We start from the raw sequence: 18,893 nt of genomic DNA on the forward strand, positions 1-18,893 counted from the left end.
TTTGATCTCCACTGTAAGAAGAATGCAATATGATTAGAATCCAAACTGGAATTTCTATAACCTAGTATAGGTGGGGACAAATGTACATAGTCGTACTTTTACATGTTCTATTTTATATATACAGAATTTAAACCTAGAGCTTAAAAAAACAAAAAGCAAACAAACAGTGGCCTACCCATAAGTGTAGTTTGCCATTAAACTTGAAAGTTGGTGCCCTTTAGCCTAAAACTAACTAGGATGGAAGGGACCATGACCTTCTGTTATGACAGATAATTCCTCTTTCTGCATTTGGACGTATAGCATGCATTGGATCTTGTAATTCAAATATATTTTTCCATAACTTTTCATTCTTGTCCTTTACATGGTATAGTACTGTCTAAATATCAACCAGTGTCTAGGTCATCAAATAATCTAAGCATTTCTAAACTATACAAGTATTTCTGAAAGCATGGCAATGATGTCTTTAAAACATACCTCCAGTACCTCAGTTATCATTGCATCTCCCTCAAACTGATGTTTGCTTTTAGAAAACTGTATATTCCAATTATTTTCTAATTTTTCAAATAAACCCATGCACAAGTGACTCTGGGCACAAGACCATATGTTACAACATAGCAAAACAAGACAATACATATTAACAAAACAGATGCCTCCATGAATATAATTACATAATCCTCACTCCCATCAGCAAAAGACTGAACAAGCAGATGGACTTTACACATAATGCTGAAGGTTAAATTCTTGCCGGTTTTTTTTCTCATGCAGTTCTGTCCATCAAAGTAAATCAAAAGTGCAGAACTTTATCAGAAGCATCATCCCATGCAACCAATCAAAAACTGGTGTATAAATTGAGAGCCAGTAACTAGGTCTTTCAGGAATTTTTACAACCTATACCAGAGACTATTCCATCATTGTACTGCCCACTTTGACTTAAACGTGTAGTAGGAATCTCTGAGACTCTTTCTCTATGTTATTCCTATATTTAAATGCTTAAATATATATTGTTTGAGGTTTTTCTTATTTCTATATGTGTACTTAAATCTTGAGAGTTTTTTAAATTTATATATCTTCCAAAGCTTTTTTCACTACTCTATGTACAATGCTTAGTTTCTCCTCTATCTCTCTCAGAAACAGAAATGTCACATTAGACAGATGTTATTTTCCTCTTTATAAACCATGAACTAAATTAGCAGTAAAGTCAGCAGTACTCTCACTCCAATAAAACTTCAAAATTCCAACTATCCAACTTTCTTTTCAAAGGTACACTTGTAGGGAAAATTTCCAAAACATGCATGCCCAAATGCATATACCTTATTTGCACATAAAATTAATTTTTATTAAATACATATTTGCCCCTTCCAAAAAGGCTCAGGGTGGTTTACAATAAAAGAAAAGAAAACTTATAAAAACAGGATAAAATATAAAATTGGAAAGTATAACAAAAAATGCCTCCAACCAAAAAAATCCAAATTTAAAAGCAATCCACTCCACCACTCCCCTATCTCTTAACCAAAGAGAACATAACCACCAACCTCACTTCCTAATCTACATTCACTACCTCCATAAAAGAAAACAACATTCCCCCCATATTTCTTCCCAGCTTTATGCACTCCCATTCTGCTCGCTTTCAGTATCTCTGTTTCCATCAAATGGAAATGCCAAACTACAAAAGGGTGCTTGCCCTGGGTGCTGGCTTTTAAATCTCATGGGCTAGCTAGGCCCTTCCTTTTTCCATTTTGGATAGCCATGTGTTGCCTGCTCAATGTCTCATCCCTCTCCCACTCTGTTTCACAGGCAAAGAAACTGAGGAACAGACAGGCAAAATGACCTATTGAAGGTCATTCAGAAGGGCAGAGACAGTAATAGACCCCGAGGTTTCATTAGGCAGTACTGTAGCTAGTATACCACTGTTTCTGCAGAACTGGTGGCTTTCACTCAGTTATAAGAGACTGGCCCTCAGCCTGTTGTGACTGTCTCTTTAAAATCCATTTAATAAATAGCCTGTATGTCTAATATTGTTTTGGATTATTGTTTTCTTACAACTTAAAAGATTTCTTATTGACACAAAACTCTTAATCCCCATCTTTCAAATGTTATTAATCTTTTTCAGAAATCTTAGAGCTGAGATTTTCAAAGGATCCTAAGGGAATTACAAGCTCAGTGGGAGCTAGATACCTAATTCCGTTACATGGCTTTGAAAATCCCTTGCTACATACTTATTTAAAACCATCATATTAACATATTATAGCTACCATCTCCTCACTGCTCTTTTTTAGAAATCTACCCCATGCTTATACAACAGAATTAAAATTTCTTTGGCCTTCTGTATTCCAGCAGATCATGATCGTCAGAGTTATATGGTGAAATTCAACCCTATATAAGGGCTGAAGCAATTCTGCCAACCCGCTCAGAGTTGTACCTACCTACACTAGTAGTGAATTAGACCCATCCCACCCCAAGTTTCTTCTAGTGTAGGGCTGTCTAGCTCTTAGCCTGAAGGCTTCATCTACATCCTGCAACCAGGGTCTCTGGGATGAGGCAGAGCAGAGCAGTGGGAGAGGGTCTGGTGAACTACTGCCTGTGCAGTGGGAAAAGGACTCATGCTGCCCATGTGACAGCAATAGAGGCCTGTCCCCTGGGTAGTGAGCCATGGACCAGGTGGGGCTGATCCCATCCCAGACCCCAGGTGGAGGTAATCAGGCAGAGTCATCCTTCAGGGAGGCTTCACCCACACCGGATATACAATTTCAAAGCAAACAGTAGAAGACTTATGCCTCTGGCCTGCTTGGAACGTCTAAACTTGTGCTTTGAAAATCTTTGGCCTGTGATACCTTGCTTATTGTTCCTTTTCTTATCTTGGATCTCCCAGCCTGGATCAACTGCTTGTCCTAATCACAAAGTTCTCTCAACCTTCAGTCAGATATCTTGTACTCAGACCGATACCTGGCTAAACCTTGGCTACAGTCTGGTAGGCTCCACTCAGACATGACCCCATCACCCCCTGACACTGGGGAGCACCTGAGCCTACAGCCTGGAACCCGTGACCAGTGTGGCACAAGGTCTCCAGCTGCTCTGAAGTTGGGTAGTCCTGCCCTAACATATACTCTCCAGAGCAACTTAGAATCTAGGCATTATAGGAACATTTATTTTATGTGCTCTATTTACTTTTTACTTTACATTATTCTTGGCTCATTTTCTGGGGTTTGTGTCCATAAAAGTTTCTGACAAAGCTAACAAACTACCTTCCTTTCTCTATCTAAACACATGTTCACTTTCTTGGTTATCATATAATTGTTCTCTAAATCAATAGTTCCTTTTGATCAAAGTTTTGGCTTTATGACAAAGTCTCTATTATCTATAAAACATTTCCTGATTTACTTTATCTAAATGTTCTGAAGAATCATCAGACCAGCTTTTTTGTTGTCATCTTCTACATCAGCTATTTTGATTACATAATCCAAAATCTTCTTCCTGATTCCTTACCTGATAACAATACTGACACTCCCTTTTGTGTTGTACTTGGTTTAGTCTTTGGGAAATAATTTATTTAGACATGTACAGTCCAGTTTTCCTTATTCATTTTTTATTTTATTAATATTTAATTGTACAGTATTAGTGTCTCTAAGAACATCTTATTTCAGCAATCCTACTAAGTCTTCCTAATACAGGAATAGATGATTACCGTTAGGGTCAGATATTGCAGGGACCACAGGAGAACTCAAAGGCAATGAAAGCAACTTAGCTTTATACACACAAGAGTATAGCAGCTGAGGAGAACCTGTGTAGGTACACTTAACTTTCCAATGCATGCTGTGGAGCAGTGTCTGTTGGGGTAATCTCCATAATGCTGTGTGAGTTCACTGACCTCCTCTTTTTAAACAGGAGGAGAGCAGAAATGGAAGACGTGACTCCCCAGGCTCATTTTATATTACAAAATATAAAATAGATTCTAAAGAAAGAGATCTTAGATGAACAGTTGATTTAACAGTTTTCAGATTTTCCATTATTCAGCAAATGTCAAATAATTAATTTGGCCATTTTGAGGTTGAAAAGAGATGTTGGCAGATGCAACTGGGAGAGTTTAAATAGAAGATGACAAACACTGCTTATAAACCAGAAATCTTCTGCCAGCACCTGCTCTATAACCAATCTTTCTGAATATCCACCTCAAACCAGATGTTACAAGCTAGGATGTCGGTTACAACAGTGTATCTTCTCTGCGTGTTTTCTAGGCAACTACTTCTGGTAAAACACAGCAGCACCTGGTGTCCAAATTAGCCCACGTGCATGCATTGTAGAATTCATGTAACTCTAATTGTTAGATTGCAAATTGTTACCTTGTGCAAAGCATGAAGCACCCCATCCCACACCATGCACACTGACCTTCCTTTGAAGCTGAGGAAGGTGAGAAAACTGCTGTTTACTTGATATGTTCTTTATATCAGACCTAATTTGCTATTCTTATATAAAGACCATATCATATTATTTACTGAATACCTTCAAATGCCCTAGATTTTAGTAAGTGCAGAATTAGGAAAGTTTTTTTTCAGTAGGCAATCAGTGCTGGAAGCTGGATTGGGATCAGGACTCTTGTACCACATTAACTGCAACTCTGCCACCAGTCAAGATGCCACTGAAAGACTGTGGCTGATTGAATAGTGGCAAAATGAGATTAGCTGGTGCCATCAATTGCAAAAACTACTATATATTGCTACTCTGTTTTGAAGAAGCCTCCATTTTGATTCTAGGTGTGATGCAAGTATTGCGAAACTATCAGGGGATTTAAATATCATCAGGCATGAGATCCAGAAGATAGAGAACGATATCTATAGCCTCCGTTCTGCTATGGAAAGCTATGTTAGTGGTTTTGAGAAGAAGGTGAGTGAAAAATATACAATGACACAGACCTTTTGGGTGTGAGATATGCAAGTAAACTGTATTTTTGTTTGTTTTCTTGCTTGCTTGTTTTTTAAACTGTTGACCAGTGTTAAGGGGAATATAGTGAGGATAAGTATGGCTTTTTTTTTTCCTTATAAATAAAAAAAAGCTCATTTGTTTCAGGGACTTTTGTAGAACAGTACTGACAGTTACTCACTAAGGCTAGTATAGACAGTCAAAAAGCCTGAGGCTGAATTGACTCAATCTTCATAGGTTAGTCTAAGATGCATAGACTGAATTTATGAGCAAGTGAAAAGATAGTAACTTTTGATTCTAGAAATGCAGTCACATACCTGCAGTGGCCCAGTCCACTACAGCATGCCTCCCTAGTTGGCTGGAACAGGCAGCTTGGGCCAAGGCTAGCCTGGCCCGCATCATGGGTCTTGGGGAGAGTGCAAAGCATCCTGGGATGCTGGGGAACTGTGAGTTAACTTGAATCTGGGACAGAAGTTCAATAAACTGATTTAACTTAAATCAGTTAAGTCTGATACTACATCCATCCAGATTTGTCTTGAACCAGTTTCAGCCATTTTGAAATCGGTTTACGTGCACTGAACATCTATTGTATTATAGATTTGAACCAATTTCCAATTGATTAAGCTGCTTTATACGCATTGGCGATGCATAGGGGGTGCACACGAGTGCACGTGCTCCCCCTGACATTGGCTGTGCACCTTCTGAAAGAAGCATGGCAGACACCATCGCCTGCAGGCAGTCGCCTCCAGGGGGACATGTCATTCATGTTTATATGCAGCTTATGTTCTATAACCTATAGGGCTAGGAAAAGATGCGCAGTAATACAAAATTGAAAACACAATCGTGAGAACCTGGGAAACCTGAAATACTAAATAATAATCACCCCAGTATTTGCAAATAGGACATGGTGTTCTCCCATTGCCCCTTTCTTGTTTTAAAGTGCATATTGAAATTCCAGATTCAAAGACCTTAAAGACAGAGAATAAATACTTCAGGAATCCATTATTTTTAAAGTCTTTAGTTTTCAGCTTCAGAAGGGGGACAGATCTAGCTGCTTAATAGCCTCCCTATTAAGTGAACCTGTAATTACTTTTTAAATTATACTTTTTATGTTGACCTATTCTTATAGTATAGTGTATATAGTATACTATAGTTCTGTAATGTATATTTGTACATAGCTTGGACATACTGCTGTTTCCAGGACATCCAGAAAATTAGAACTTTTAAAAATTATGCTGTAGAGTATTGCTAACAGTTATCAGAGTCTTTTGGCTGATTTAGGGAGTTTACCATCTTGAAGGATTGTGCACGTAATAGTATCTTTGTGTAAAAATACAATTATGCAGCAAATTTTCCTCTCTTGGCAAGTAAAATGATGGTTCTCTCTTCCTGCTTTCATGTGAGCATCTATCACATTGACTGAAGTTACTATTCAGCTTAAACTTGCTGTGCATTAGTCTTACTTCAGTATACTTTGAATGCGTGTGCTGCTTAGTAAGCAACTTAAATTTCCTCCAAAGTAGAGTTACTCAAGACAAAGCTTGGAGGAAGATATTCTACCTGGGAATACTATTCTATGACACTGTTACGACATCTGCCTCTTAACACATGTAACATTGTTCTGTTTCACTGCAAAGTGGAAAACAGAACAGATTCACATGAAGGAGTGTAGCAAAGTTTGCAAAAACAAGTCAGTGTAGATATTAAGCAGAAACCTTCTCAACTGAAGATAGAAATCTTACAGAATAGTCGGAGGACAGAGTTCCAAAGATAAGCTGTCTTTTTGATGAGAAATAAAGTAAAGTATAGTCACCCTGGGCCTGATTCTGTCCAAGCTTACTCGCTGTAAGCAGCCTATTGAAGTTTTCTTTATTTTCCCTGTACTGTTTTTCCTACTTACCAAAGATATTATAGTTTCCTAGGAGATGAATTTTGGCTCATAATTAGGGTCTTATGTGGACATCATGAACTTCCAATGGAGGGGGGTTTTCTGTAGTTGAACTTTCAAGAGTAAGGAATATAAGTGACCATGTTCCTCCCACCAAGTTATTTACATCTTCTGTGAGATCCAGTCTCTGCCAAGAACACTCCTGGGATTCCAAATCATTGTAGATTTGGTCATCTGAATGCTCTATGTAACACTGTAATGTCATCAAATCAAGCTTCTACAAAGGCATGGTGCAAGTGTATCATTATGGGTTGTAAACCATGTTGAGATCTACATGTCAGGAATATATAAGAAACATACCTTATAAAGGTCTTGGTTCTTCAGGGTTCTGAGAAATACATACATAAATGTCCATTTGCCATGTAAATAGTAATTTCAAGTGCCTTGATGTCACTGATACTGTCAAACCACCACTGAGCTACTTCCAAGTACTAAGATGCTGTAGTCCTTATGTATTTACTTTTCTGCCAGTGTGCATGCTTCTTAACAAATTGTATGTTGAGCACTGATTATGCTTCACAGCTAACAGGCTCTTTGGAGCCCTAGTACAAGCCAAAGCAGGATTAAGGGTTCACTTTCTTGTCTCATGAATAGTGTCTGATCCAATAGCAATGCTGAGAGTCTACCTAAGGTAGTTGCTACCTACACAAAGAACTGTGAGGAGGGAAAGAGAGTGCATGTGTCCATTTGGGAATTTGAGGCACTTCTTTAGGATGTGGTAGACTCGGGTTCAAATCTAAAAGTGGGCTCTCTTTTTGGTCCAGTGAATACTTATTTATACAAAGTAGAACAGCTCCAACAAGAGAGACCTATCATAAAATAATAAGCTGGAAATGACACTTGCCTGGGATATAGGAAATGTGCATTTTAGTCTTTGCTCAGAATCAGGCACAGCAGAGGTTTGAACTACACGTCCCACATATCATGCAAGGGCTTTAAACACTTAGCTATTGGGAATTCTGGAGTGATGTCCTCTCACTTGGAGTCCCTTGAGGATCCTGCTAGGTGGCAGGCTGTCTCAATTCTCTCTAGCTCCTGGCCCAAAACAAACTTCAAGATTCATTTAAATCCCACTAAAAAATGAGTCTATAGTTATTTTGTTGGTTTTGTCTCGAACTTTTAGTGTTCAGTGTAATAATAAAAAGCTTTTTCCAGTACAGGCCTGCCTTAAATTCAGGCTAGTTTCCCAGCTTCTGTAACAGAAATGTGAAGTTAAATGTAAGTGCTGATAACTTGGCTCACAAAAATGTTCCCTATTGAATTTTCATTAGGTAATGCAGCTATTAGGCAAGATAGAGACTTCCAGCTCTGAGCACAGCTCAAATCTAAAGACAGTCCAGGGAAATCAGCACCATGAATTGCAACTTCTGGATTTCAAGTAGGTGATATAGATTTTTTTCATTATGTTAATGCACTCTGAATACTTTAATCTGATAGAGTTGGCATGAAGTAGCAAAATAAACTCATTAATTTACATGCATTCACAAATGCTGAAGGAAAGGTAATGAAGATCTATACTGTACTGCACAATAATTAAAATGCATAATGAAGGAATATTGTTTTGAAAACTACTTGTTAAAATGAAAAGGCACTAAATGCCTCTCCCTAACAAATAAAGAACAGTCAACTAACTCCTTACCATATTTAAAAGGAGTAGCACTAGATACCTCTGCTGACCCGGCCTTAACACATATTGCACATAAACTGGTTTAAGTGATCAGAAACTGGTTTAAACTTGTAACAGAACAGACGTTCAGCACATGTAAACCAGTCTGAAAATGGCTGAAACTGGTTTAAGAGAAACCTGGTTGAATGTAATATCAGACTTAACTGATTTGGGTCAAACTGGTTTATGCAATGTCTGTCCTAGATCCCTTGCTGGTTTAAGTTAAACCAGACTCCTGCAGCATCCTGGCATACTCGCTGGGCTGGGCTCTCTGCTCCATAGCAGGGCTGGCCCCTCCCCTCTGCTTCCTGGCTGTAGCTTGGTCAGAGACTTGCAGGCACAGCAGCATCTGCCTGGCTTCCCCATACTCTCCCCCTCCCCTCACCACTCTCTGCCAAGCAGGGATCCCCTGTCCCTTCCGCATTACACAGATACCTCAGCATTAGCTAGCACATGCTGGCTATAGTCCTTGCTATGGCAGTCAGCAATTTTGGCTTAGGGCTTTTTGAAGCTAATCAGCAGTTTAGCTGGTAATATCCCTCTGTTCCTTCTTTGTTTAAGAAGAGCTTGAACTATGTTTTCTGATGGGGTGATAAATGCTGATAATAGAGCTGATAAATACTCTGTTATTAAGGGCAGGGGCCTAACTCCTTAATTCTGCCAAGGTCTTGCCATGCCCCCCTCAGCTCAACCCTCTAGCACCCCCCAGCTTCTAGCCTGAGCCACTGCAGGCATGTGCCTGCATGTCTGGGATGTCTCTGCAGTTACAAAGTGATTTATCCTAGTCAGGTTAGACTAACCTGCAAAGATGGAATCAATTCAGGCTCAGGCGTTTTTAATGTCTGTCCCTAGCCTTAGACACCCATGCTGGCTTTCCACATCACATATAAACATAATGGGAGAAGTAGAGCACAGAGGTACTGCTTCATGCACTCATGCAGGTTAGTGGCAGAAAGACAAGGAAGGGCTGGAACCTTTTGGTTGGCAGCTTAAGTATGCCAAAGCAACAGGAAATATGTGCTGCCTGTGGTTTAGAGATGTGGAATGAAATTCTGGCCCCAGCAAGCTCAATGGCAGCTTCCTATTTGACATTTACAAGGCCAGGTTTTCACCCCTGGGACTGGGAGGGAGACCATGAGCTAGGTCTGGCCTGCTTCTGGAGCAGTTCAGAATTGAGCTGCCCTATACTCGGTGCCTACTGTAACATCACACTGTGTCATCAGTGTATTTCAGAACTAAATGATGCCTCCTGGGACCTTGACTCAGAGAGGTCACACCTGAAAAACAACTAATCTTGCAGGCTGCAGTGGAAATTAGACATTTGAGATTATCTGTATATTCCCAGGCTCTGATCCCGACTCGCCAAAGTCTGACAAAATACCCATTGAGTTCAGATGAGTAGAACTCATGCCCCATAGTAAGACAGTGCAGATGTTCAGTATTTATGCTATATTAGTTCACTATAAAATAATTCATCATGTAATGAACCCATATTAATAGATGATGTCCCCACCCCGACTTTTTCCTCCAATCTTGTGATGCTTGCCCTTGAATGATGAATATGTTTCCTAACATACCTATTTTCCCTCCTTTTTCTACTGAGTAATTTTGTTAATAGCACCATTGGTAAAAGCCCTCTTTACTTCACTGTTTAAATGTGGTATTAGTTTTATTTATAACTTGCCACAAACCTAATGTTCCTGTCCTCAACAAATAGCTGTAGCCCCATTATTAACCAAAGTTTCCTTCCTCTGCATTCACACCAGTTCTATAATGTTCCTCCTTGAATGTAGTATGCGCAGCTATGCACAGTAAAAATTGCTGTGCAATCTTCTTCATAGCCCTTTTGTATTGTGATTTATATTCCCTTTGATTTGTGCTTCATCTTTTTGGAGCTGCTTCCCAGAGTCACCTTTTTTCCCCCCAAACTTCCTCCAGTGTAAAAATTAATGAGAGGCAAGGAATTCTTAGGGTTGATGTCTTTTATTGGCCCAACTGTGTAGTAGAGTTAGATAAGGTTTTGAATACAAGACACTGTTTGTGAGGTTGAGGTCTAACCAATATTAGAATTAAATAGGAAAAATAATTTCCAGGCCAATAGAATAGAAAAAAAATACATGCAATCATGGGGATATAACTGGTCATGGAATGGGTTGAGTAGGAAGAAGGGGAAGATAGGAAAAAAATGGATGGCAAGGGTAGAGAATATGTGAAGCAAGGAACAAAACTTAGAAGAGGAGAATGGGAAAAGCTGCTAGAGAATGGAGAGCTGAACTGATGCAAACAGCTTTTCTTTTTTCATACTGAAAATGTTACCAGTATAGGAGACTGGAAAAAAGCTGCAAGATTTACAAGATCTTGAGATGATATAAGTATTGGTACAGTCTTAAGATCCAAAAGGTTCTTTTCATTAAAGAAAAAGGTTTGCATGTGTATTTAATATCTTACTGAATTAAAATTACCCATGCCCCTTGAAGAACACCTACCAGTGCTTGAATTAAAAAAATGCCAAAACCAAAAAATACCAGTTAATAATGGAGATGAAACGGACTTTGTAGGCCAGATTTCCAGAGCTGAATGAACTCATTTTGGATGTTCCTGTCTTGTACCCTTCTAGGCCTACACTTGGGTATGACTCAAAGAAAATTATGCAGGTCACATGCAGCAGATGATAATCCTGAAAGCAATTAAATGAGGCATTAAAGTAGGTGAAGTGTGTGAGAGAATAGGATATTCAGTCCTACTCAAGTATACTGAAATCAACTGTCTGGAAGGATCTCATGTAAAATAAATCACTTTTCTCTCCCCCTTTAAATGCACCTATACTATCCCTTTAAATGCACCTATACTATCCCTTGCCCTTTCCCTTCGCCCTCACTTCCATGTAGGGGAAGTCTGTACATGTGAAAAAAATTTAAAACCAAGGAACAACTTTTCACTTGACATCTGCTGTACAGCCTAAGCCTTCTAGAGCTGAGTTTTTCAGACTACGTTCAAGTCAAAATTGCTTTTGGTTATCACGATTTAAGCTCTTCGACCAAATATAGCATGTAAGCAAGTCAAACAACTTTCATGGATTTCAGTAGCTGTTGTGTCTGCTTACAGAAAGACTTAACCTGGCCCTTCATAATTAGGATGGTGAAGGTCTTGGTACAAGTAAAATCAGGAGTAATATGTACAGCCATATGAATCAGATTGTCTAAACATCTTTTGACATGTGGGAAAGTCTTAGAGTGATACGTGAGAAGTTAGTGATATTTAACTGCCACATTGATAGAAAGATTGTGACAGTTTTTCTACTTACTAGTAAACTCTTTAGAACAGGGATGACTCCTTTCTTACTCTAAAATTCAAATAACTAGTATTAAAATATATGCTGCTAAATTGCCTAATCACAGTTGCAGGGTGAACTGTATTTTAAACCCCTTTCAATTCCTCTTCGATACAACCCTTTTGAGCTGACCCCTGCCACATTCACCCTGTCTGGAACCAGGCCTCTGGGTAGCAGCCTCCACATTTTCTACCACAGTAACACAACAGGTCACCATCTAGACCTGGATTTGACATTTGTAATCCATTTCATTTGTAAGCAAGTCAAAGCAACTCAAAACCACCTTCTTATAACAGGGCTATATAATTATTCATTCAGAAGTACAGAGCAGGCAGGGCAATGCATAAACATGGTAAAGGTCTGTATGTACTTCCCCCTTATTGGCCCCCTATTTGTCCTTTGCATGATTTGGTATGCTCCATCTAGCTCAGTTACCGCTACCTGTGATTTGAGAAAGCCCTGCTGAAGTTTCCCTATGCCTGTGTCTAGATGATGCATGACAGACCCTTACTGAGACATGCCTTGCCTGCTCTGGGCACTAGCTCCCAAACCAGAAGCATTTAGCTGTGTTAGTGTGAGATGTTATGTGCATGTGCCAACAAACCCTGGGAGCTAGCACATGCAAAGCAGGTGTCCCATGTCCCAGTGTAGCGGTTTTTTTGTGCCATGTAGACATACCTCTGTTTGCATGTCACTCAGTTCTTCCTGACACCCCCTGCGCAGCTCAGCCATTCACTCAAAGCCCTTCCTTTTCTAGGCCTACAGACTGGTAACAGTTTAGTAACGTCCTATGATCCTAGGCAGGCAGGGAGTTGTTTTTTTTTCTAACTGACAGCCCAACTTAGGCTATATTAACTCCTTTGAAGGCCTTTTATCCCAAGCATCTTACCCTTGCTGTGGTTTCCTGTGTTTTTGCCCTTACATCTTCCTTTCATTGAACTCTGTGCATTCAGGCAGATAGCCATTATTTTGTGATGTTATCTGATAGTGTAACCAAAATAATATGTAGAAGTTTCTTATTCTCCACATCACTAATGGCCAACCTTCTTGCCGAGTGTGCTACAAATTACCCCACGCCTTCCTTGAGTGCTGCTCCTATTCCTTGTCCCTACCCAATCTGGTGCTCTCTGTTCCTTTGCCCTCTGGTCCCTGACCAAGCTGCTGCTCTGCTTTCAGCTGCCTGCCTGATCTGATGCTCTGCTTTCTGCCCTGTCTGTCACTGTGCTGCCTGTCCCTTCCCCAAATCAGCCGCATGCTGCCTATGCCACAGGTTGGCTACCTGTTCCATATCATCATCCTAGAAATGACCTCTTGCTGGGCCTCAAAACATATTTTCTTTCTGGCCTTTGGCATGCACCAGCTTGGGTGTTAGGTCACAAAGCAGGCCTCAGAACATCACCCAAGTAATTTCTGTATCAAGCTCGTAACTGGGCTTTATACACTATCACATACATTTGTCTTCCAACTTGCACTCACCCCCCTGGTCATATTTATTTACTCTTTGTACTGCAAGGGCCCCTATCATATGCCAGGTACTATGTAAAAACAACTAAAAGATGGTGTCTACCCCACAGAAATAGCAGGTGGATGCAAGAGACAGGCTGGGGGGAAAGAAAACTGGCTAACCTGTAAAACCTTGGTCTGAGCACATTAACTGCCTAGCCACTGTTGAGTACATTGTAGGCATTGTGCAGAAAAGATTTTTAAGAAAGGATTTGAAAGACCATATTAAGCCAGCTTTCCAGATGTTTATGGAGAGTAGTGTTCTTCAGTTGGTACAATGAAAGATAATTGCCAGAAAAGTCCTTGCCTCAGATGTATATGGGGAATACAGTCTATGCCTGAAGGGTGGCATGGAGAAGGCACACAAAGGTTCTTGGTAGAAACCTCAAGCAGGTGATGAAGGCTGGCACCACTGACACAGTGGAGGCTGGACCTGGCATCTCAATAAATGAAAACACATAGGGCAAGGATAGGCCACAAAGGATAGTTTTGTTTTTGATGTAGCTGGGAAGGGGGAGCTAGTAGTGGGATACAAGGAAAGAACTGGCCCAGCTAAAGTGATGAGTCAGGAATATGATCTTTACAGGATGGCTGTGAAGTAAGGCAAGACTTCAAGAGAAAAAGTATTGCTGGAAGTGGGCAGGGGAAACAGATGAACTGAGTCTTCAGGCCCTCAGAACTGCTCTCTGCAAGTACTCATTCCCATTACCAGTGACTAAGCCAAAAAAAATGCTTGAGCTTCTTGTCATTAGTACTACACAACTGTCCTGTTTTTCCTGATAAACAGTACCCCTTAGTCCATAGATAGTGAGTCACTTGTCATGATGTTAGATAAAAATCCATACTGACTAGAGAAGATGAAGCCATTCCTAAACTTTAAGAAACTCCTGAAATTGCTTTTTCTTTTATTAGTACTAAAAAGAAAATGGACCAAATACATTATTTCTGTATAGGCTTTGATAAGATATGGGCTACAGGCAAGAAACTGCAATAAAATTCTATGTACAGTAAATCTTTTACTGCCTTCTTATTCCCAGCATTTCAGTTTCTGTTAATAACTGTCATCTCTATCAAAGGACTAATAATGCTGCATCAGTCAGTAGCACAGTAAAAATAATTAGGGGTACTTTCTCTGATTTCCCCCCCCCCAAGGCAATATTTATCCTTTTAGAATTAGAAGTAAACATGCCCTGAATTCAGGTAGCCTTGTTGCACAATCCTGTTCTTCCCCCACTGTTTTAGATTTTAACTGATTCACACAGAAGCCAAACTGGGTTGCCCAAGGTTATATAGTAAATCAACCCAATTAAATACAGGTCAGTTTTTGCTGGAAAACAAGTGTGTCAGAAGTTAGCATAAAAATGGCACACAGCAGTTTCAAATATTGTTTAAGATCAGGTCATTTACAAATGCTTGCAAATTTAAATTTCTGCCTAAGACTCAGAACTAAGCTAATGTTTTTTTCATGACTTGTACTGTATATTATAACTTGTCAATTATTTTACAGTTGCACATTATGTTACATGTTGCAGCACAAAAATAAAGTCTGTGTCACATAGGTCCAGCATCTAAGTGTACATAGTTTCCAGTCTGATCCGAGTAATGCTCGTTAGCCTCCCATTTGTTCCAGAGCTACCTCTCCAGTCCAAGGACCATGTGTTTTGAACATTAGGCATGTAAGATGCCTCTCTGCTAGGTCCAATCTCTGGACCTAAGCCTTTGTGTGCCTGTAGTAGATTTCCAGACTCCCACTTGAAATCTACTCTGAAGGCAGATCCGATATGCTCTTTATGCTCAAACGCTAAGGGACCCCTGCTAAATCAGATGGGACAACTGATGCCCAGGACAAAGCAAATTTGCTAAATGGGTACTTTGCATCAGTTTTTCACCAGTCCCATGGGAGCCCCCTGGCCACTAGAGGACAGGAAGGTCTGGGTCAGAGAGATCCCTTACAATCCATCAATGCTGACCTCATGAATGAACACCTTGAGAGGTGGATACCTTCAAGTCAGCCAGTCCTGACAGTTTACACCCCAGGGTACTCAAGGAGCTGGTTAGCATCATAACCCAGCCCCTGGCACGGATCTTCGAGAACTCCTGGTGCTCTGGTGAAGTGCCCGAAGATTGGAAATAGGCCAATATGGTGCCTATCTTCAAAGCATCCACACCTGAGGACAGGAAGATGATCCAGGGTGACCTTGACAGGCTCAGGAATTGGGCAGATGAGAACTTGATGGTGCTTTACACCGAAAAATGCAAGGTTCTCCACCTTGGGAGGAAAAACCTGCAGCATCCTTATAAGCTCAGCAGTGCAACACTGTTTAGCACTATGAATGAAAGGGACTTGGGGGTCATGATTGACCACAAGATGAACATAAGCCTTCAATGTGATGCTGCAGCATCCATAGATGCGTCTCAAGTAAATCCCAGAATGTCATTCTCCCATTGTACTTGGCTTTGGTGAGGCCGCAGCTGGAGTACTGCGTCCAGTTTTGGGCTCCACAATTCAAAAAGGATGTGGAGAAGCGTGAGAGAGTCCAGAGAAGAGTCACACACATGATCAGCGGGCAGGAGAACAGGTCTTATGATGAGAGGCTGAGCACCATGGGACTCTTCAGCCTGGAAAAGCGCAGGTTCAGGGATCTGATGGCCACCTATAAATTTATCAGGGGTGACCACCAGGATCTGGGGGGAGTGTCTGTTCACCAGAGCGCCCCGGGGGATGACCAGGTTGAATGGTCACAAACTCCTCCATGACTGTTTCAGGCTGGACATAAGGAAGAACTTCTTTACTGTTTGAGCCTCCAAGGTTTGAAATGGATTGCTGCTGGAGGTAGTTAAAGCACCTACCTTGAACACCTTCAAGAGACATTTGGATATTTATCTTGCTGGGATCCTATGCTCCCTGCTGACTTCCTGCCCCTGGGGCAGGGGGCTGGACTCCATGATATCTCAAGGTCCCTTACAGCCCTAGCATCTGTGAATCTCTCATCTTTCTGTATTTCCAATTTCTGATTACCCCTGATCTGGGGGCTCTTTCTGATGATCATGTTCAGCATGATGCCATGGCAAATATATTCAGTTGGATTGCTGGTACCACCAAAAATGGAAAGAAACCAGCCAGCTTTTAAAGTATATTTGATTATAAAGGGAAATAACATATCTGTTTATCCACTTCTCAGAGTATCTACTCTAAAGAACAACATGCATGAAAAATATACCATCATTGCACAAAAAGTATAATATTCAAGTTAGGGGTTAGTAAAATAATTGAGGATAGGGGTTGTTGGAAACCACTGGGAGATTTGAAACAATTTACCCAAGTGAATGAGTGATTTTTCCACAATGACAAAGCTCAGCTTTATCCCAAAATATCTTAATTTTAGGATGAATAGTCTTCTAAATGAATTAAAGGAACAAGCTCAGAATCAGCAGAAGTGGATAGAAACCCTATTGAGGAGATCTGAACAAGAACAAGCCAACCAAACAAATCAGCTACTTAATGCAATGAAGGAGAGACTGGTAAGAATTGTTTTCCCCTCACAACTTCCAGTAAAATCAGTGCAGAATTGTAGAGTTTTGAAGTTGGGGTTACAAGAGGATTACCAATGATTTGGGCTCTGTAAAAAATTTGCAAAGATACAAAAAAAACAGGTGTCCCCCCCCCCCCCCCAAAAAAAACCCCCTCAACACCCCCCCCCCCAAACAATAGTAAACATTTCAAAAGCCCCATGACCATAACTCTGTCGGTAAAATGATTTGAGCGTATGGAGTTAGATTAGAAAACTGATAAAAGCTCGCTCATATTTATGTTATTCATTCAAATTCAGCACAATGTGCACCTCACTCATAGTTTCCACCTGGTGGTGGTTTAATGATTTTAAGTCTGTTTCCCGTTATTGGATGTGTAGCCATGTGAAAAACAAAACAAAAAAACAACAAACCAAACCCTGCATATATGGCACCCTCATAGACAGCCTCAGCAAATAAACTCAACAGAGAACTGAACAGACAAAAGCCTTGTGTGCAGATGGTACCTTGCAGTCTGTGCTGAACACTTGGTAAGACAGCATGGAGGACCTCATACTGTTCTTGTTCGGATTGAACCTGGGCTGTAAATACAGAGGATTCAGTTGTCTCAAACTTCCTCTTCTTCGAGTTATGTTCAGACAAACTAAAACACTCAAATTCAAGGTGGATTGCACCCATTTGCTCCCCCAACATTTGTTTTCCTCCTCTCTGAGGCACAAGTGAGGATCTCTTTTTGAAGTCTTCAAAATGTTTAGCTAAAACAAAAAACACCCAACTTGAACTTTGGCAAAATATTTTTTCCCCTGAAATGCAGGCAGTGGTGATGAGGGAAGGATCAAGATAAAGAAAAAAATTGGAGAATGGGGGAAGAACAAATGCTGTGGAAAAACTGAAAGTGAGGGAAAAAGAGTAGAGATTGCAAACAAAAATGAGCAAAGGGTAAGAGGAGACCGGAGAAGTCATAAGTAGAAGCCCTAATAATTCTGTTACCTGACAGAAAATCAATATATCATTTCCTGTCCAGTATGTATGCTTTGCGTATTCAAAATTACTGCCAAAAGATACTATGGAAAACGTCTATCTGTGAATTGAGCTTTTCATTGCTGGTAAGCTGGCTGCTGTTTCAAGTGCCAGAACTGACATCCTGAATCTTCCACTTCTCACTTTGAGCTCAAGCACCAGAGCCCCAAGCACCATTTTCACCGTGTGAAACACTGAATTGTTCTGTAATGCTAGTGCTTGACTTCAGGAAACCAGGAACGAAGGTTTAGTTTCTTAGACAGCTGATTCAAACTTCTAGAATAAATTTCTAATGGGCTAGCTCTGGAGAGAGTGCAGTGTAGTAAGCCAAAATATATTTTAGTTATTAAAATGCACATTAAAACTTTTAAACAATATATGCAGGATATGCAAAATTTGCCAGATTTGCAATATAAGAATTTCACAAATGGATTCTAGGTTAGCACCTGACAATTTAGCAGATTTTATATTTCAGAGGAATAGCTGGGAGCTGGGACTTAAGTCAAACATTTTAATTAGTTCTTCCAAAGCCTTAAAAGCTTTTTGGCCTATTGACATATGCTATTCATCCTGCTTAAGAGCTGAAAACCAAATAAATTGCTACAATACAGACATCAGCAACTATGATCCTGGGTGTATCTTAGGACAAAATTTTACATGAACATTTCCTTTCATTTGAATCTTGAATTACACTTAAATCTGGCCAGTTACTTCTGTACTGAATGTATCTGAATGCAGTAGAGAAGATATTGAAAATATTTCGAACTCTACACTTTATTTGCTTCCTCTGATACTATAATTTTTCATGGAGTGCTTTGCAGATTAGATATACATTGCACAGTATTACAATCTCCCTGGAGAGAGAAAGTGTGAAAGTTGTGCAAAACAATACATAGTTAATGTTCAATGCCAGTTTTAAACATATCATGCCAATTGAGTTTTCAGTACCAATTTTACACAAAGCAGGACAGGATATAAAC

The 18,893-nt window shown here is 40.1% G+C and overlaps 1 protein-coding gene across 1 annotated transcript in view; it reads left to right on the plus strand.

Moving 5' to 3' along the window:
- Positions 1-18,893, plus strand: part of FAM81B (family with sequence similarity 81 member B) — a 60,175-nt gene that overhangs the window by 35,495 nt on the left and 5,787 nt on the right. The window contains exons 5-7 of the mRNA XM_090038278.1: positions 4,749-4,878; positions 8,134-8,240; positions 16,749-16,884. Coding sequence (XP_089894404.1) covers positions 4,749-4,878; positions 8,134-8,240; positions 16,749-16,884 — 373 coding nt within the window. The remainder of the gene's footprint in view (positions 1-4,748; positions 4,879-8,133; positions 8,241-16,748; positions 16,885-18,893) is intronic.

Source organism: Crocodylus siamensis, chromosome 3, assembly GCF_052110815.1.
Source record: "Crocodylus siamensis isolate JL-2025a chromosome 3, ASM5211081v1, whole genome shotgun sequence".
NCBI lineage: Eukaryota > Metazoa > Chordata > Crocodylia > Crocodylidae > Crocodylus > Crocodylus siamensis.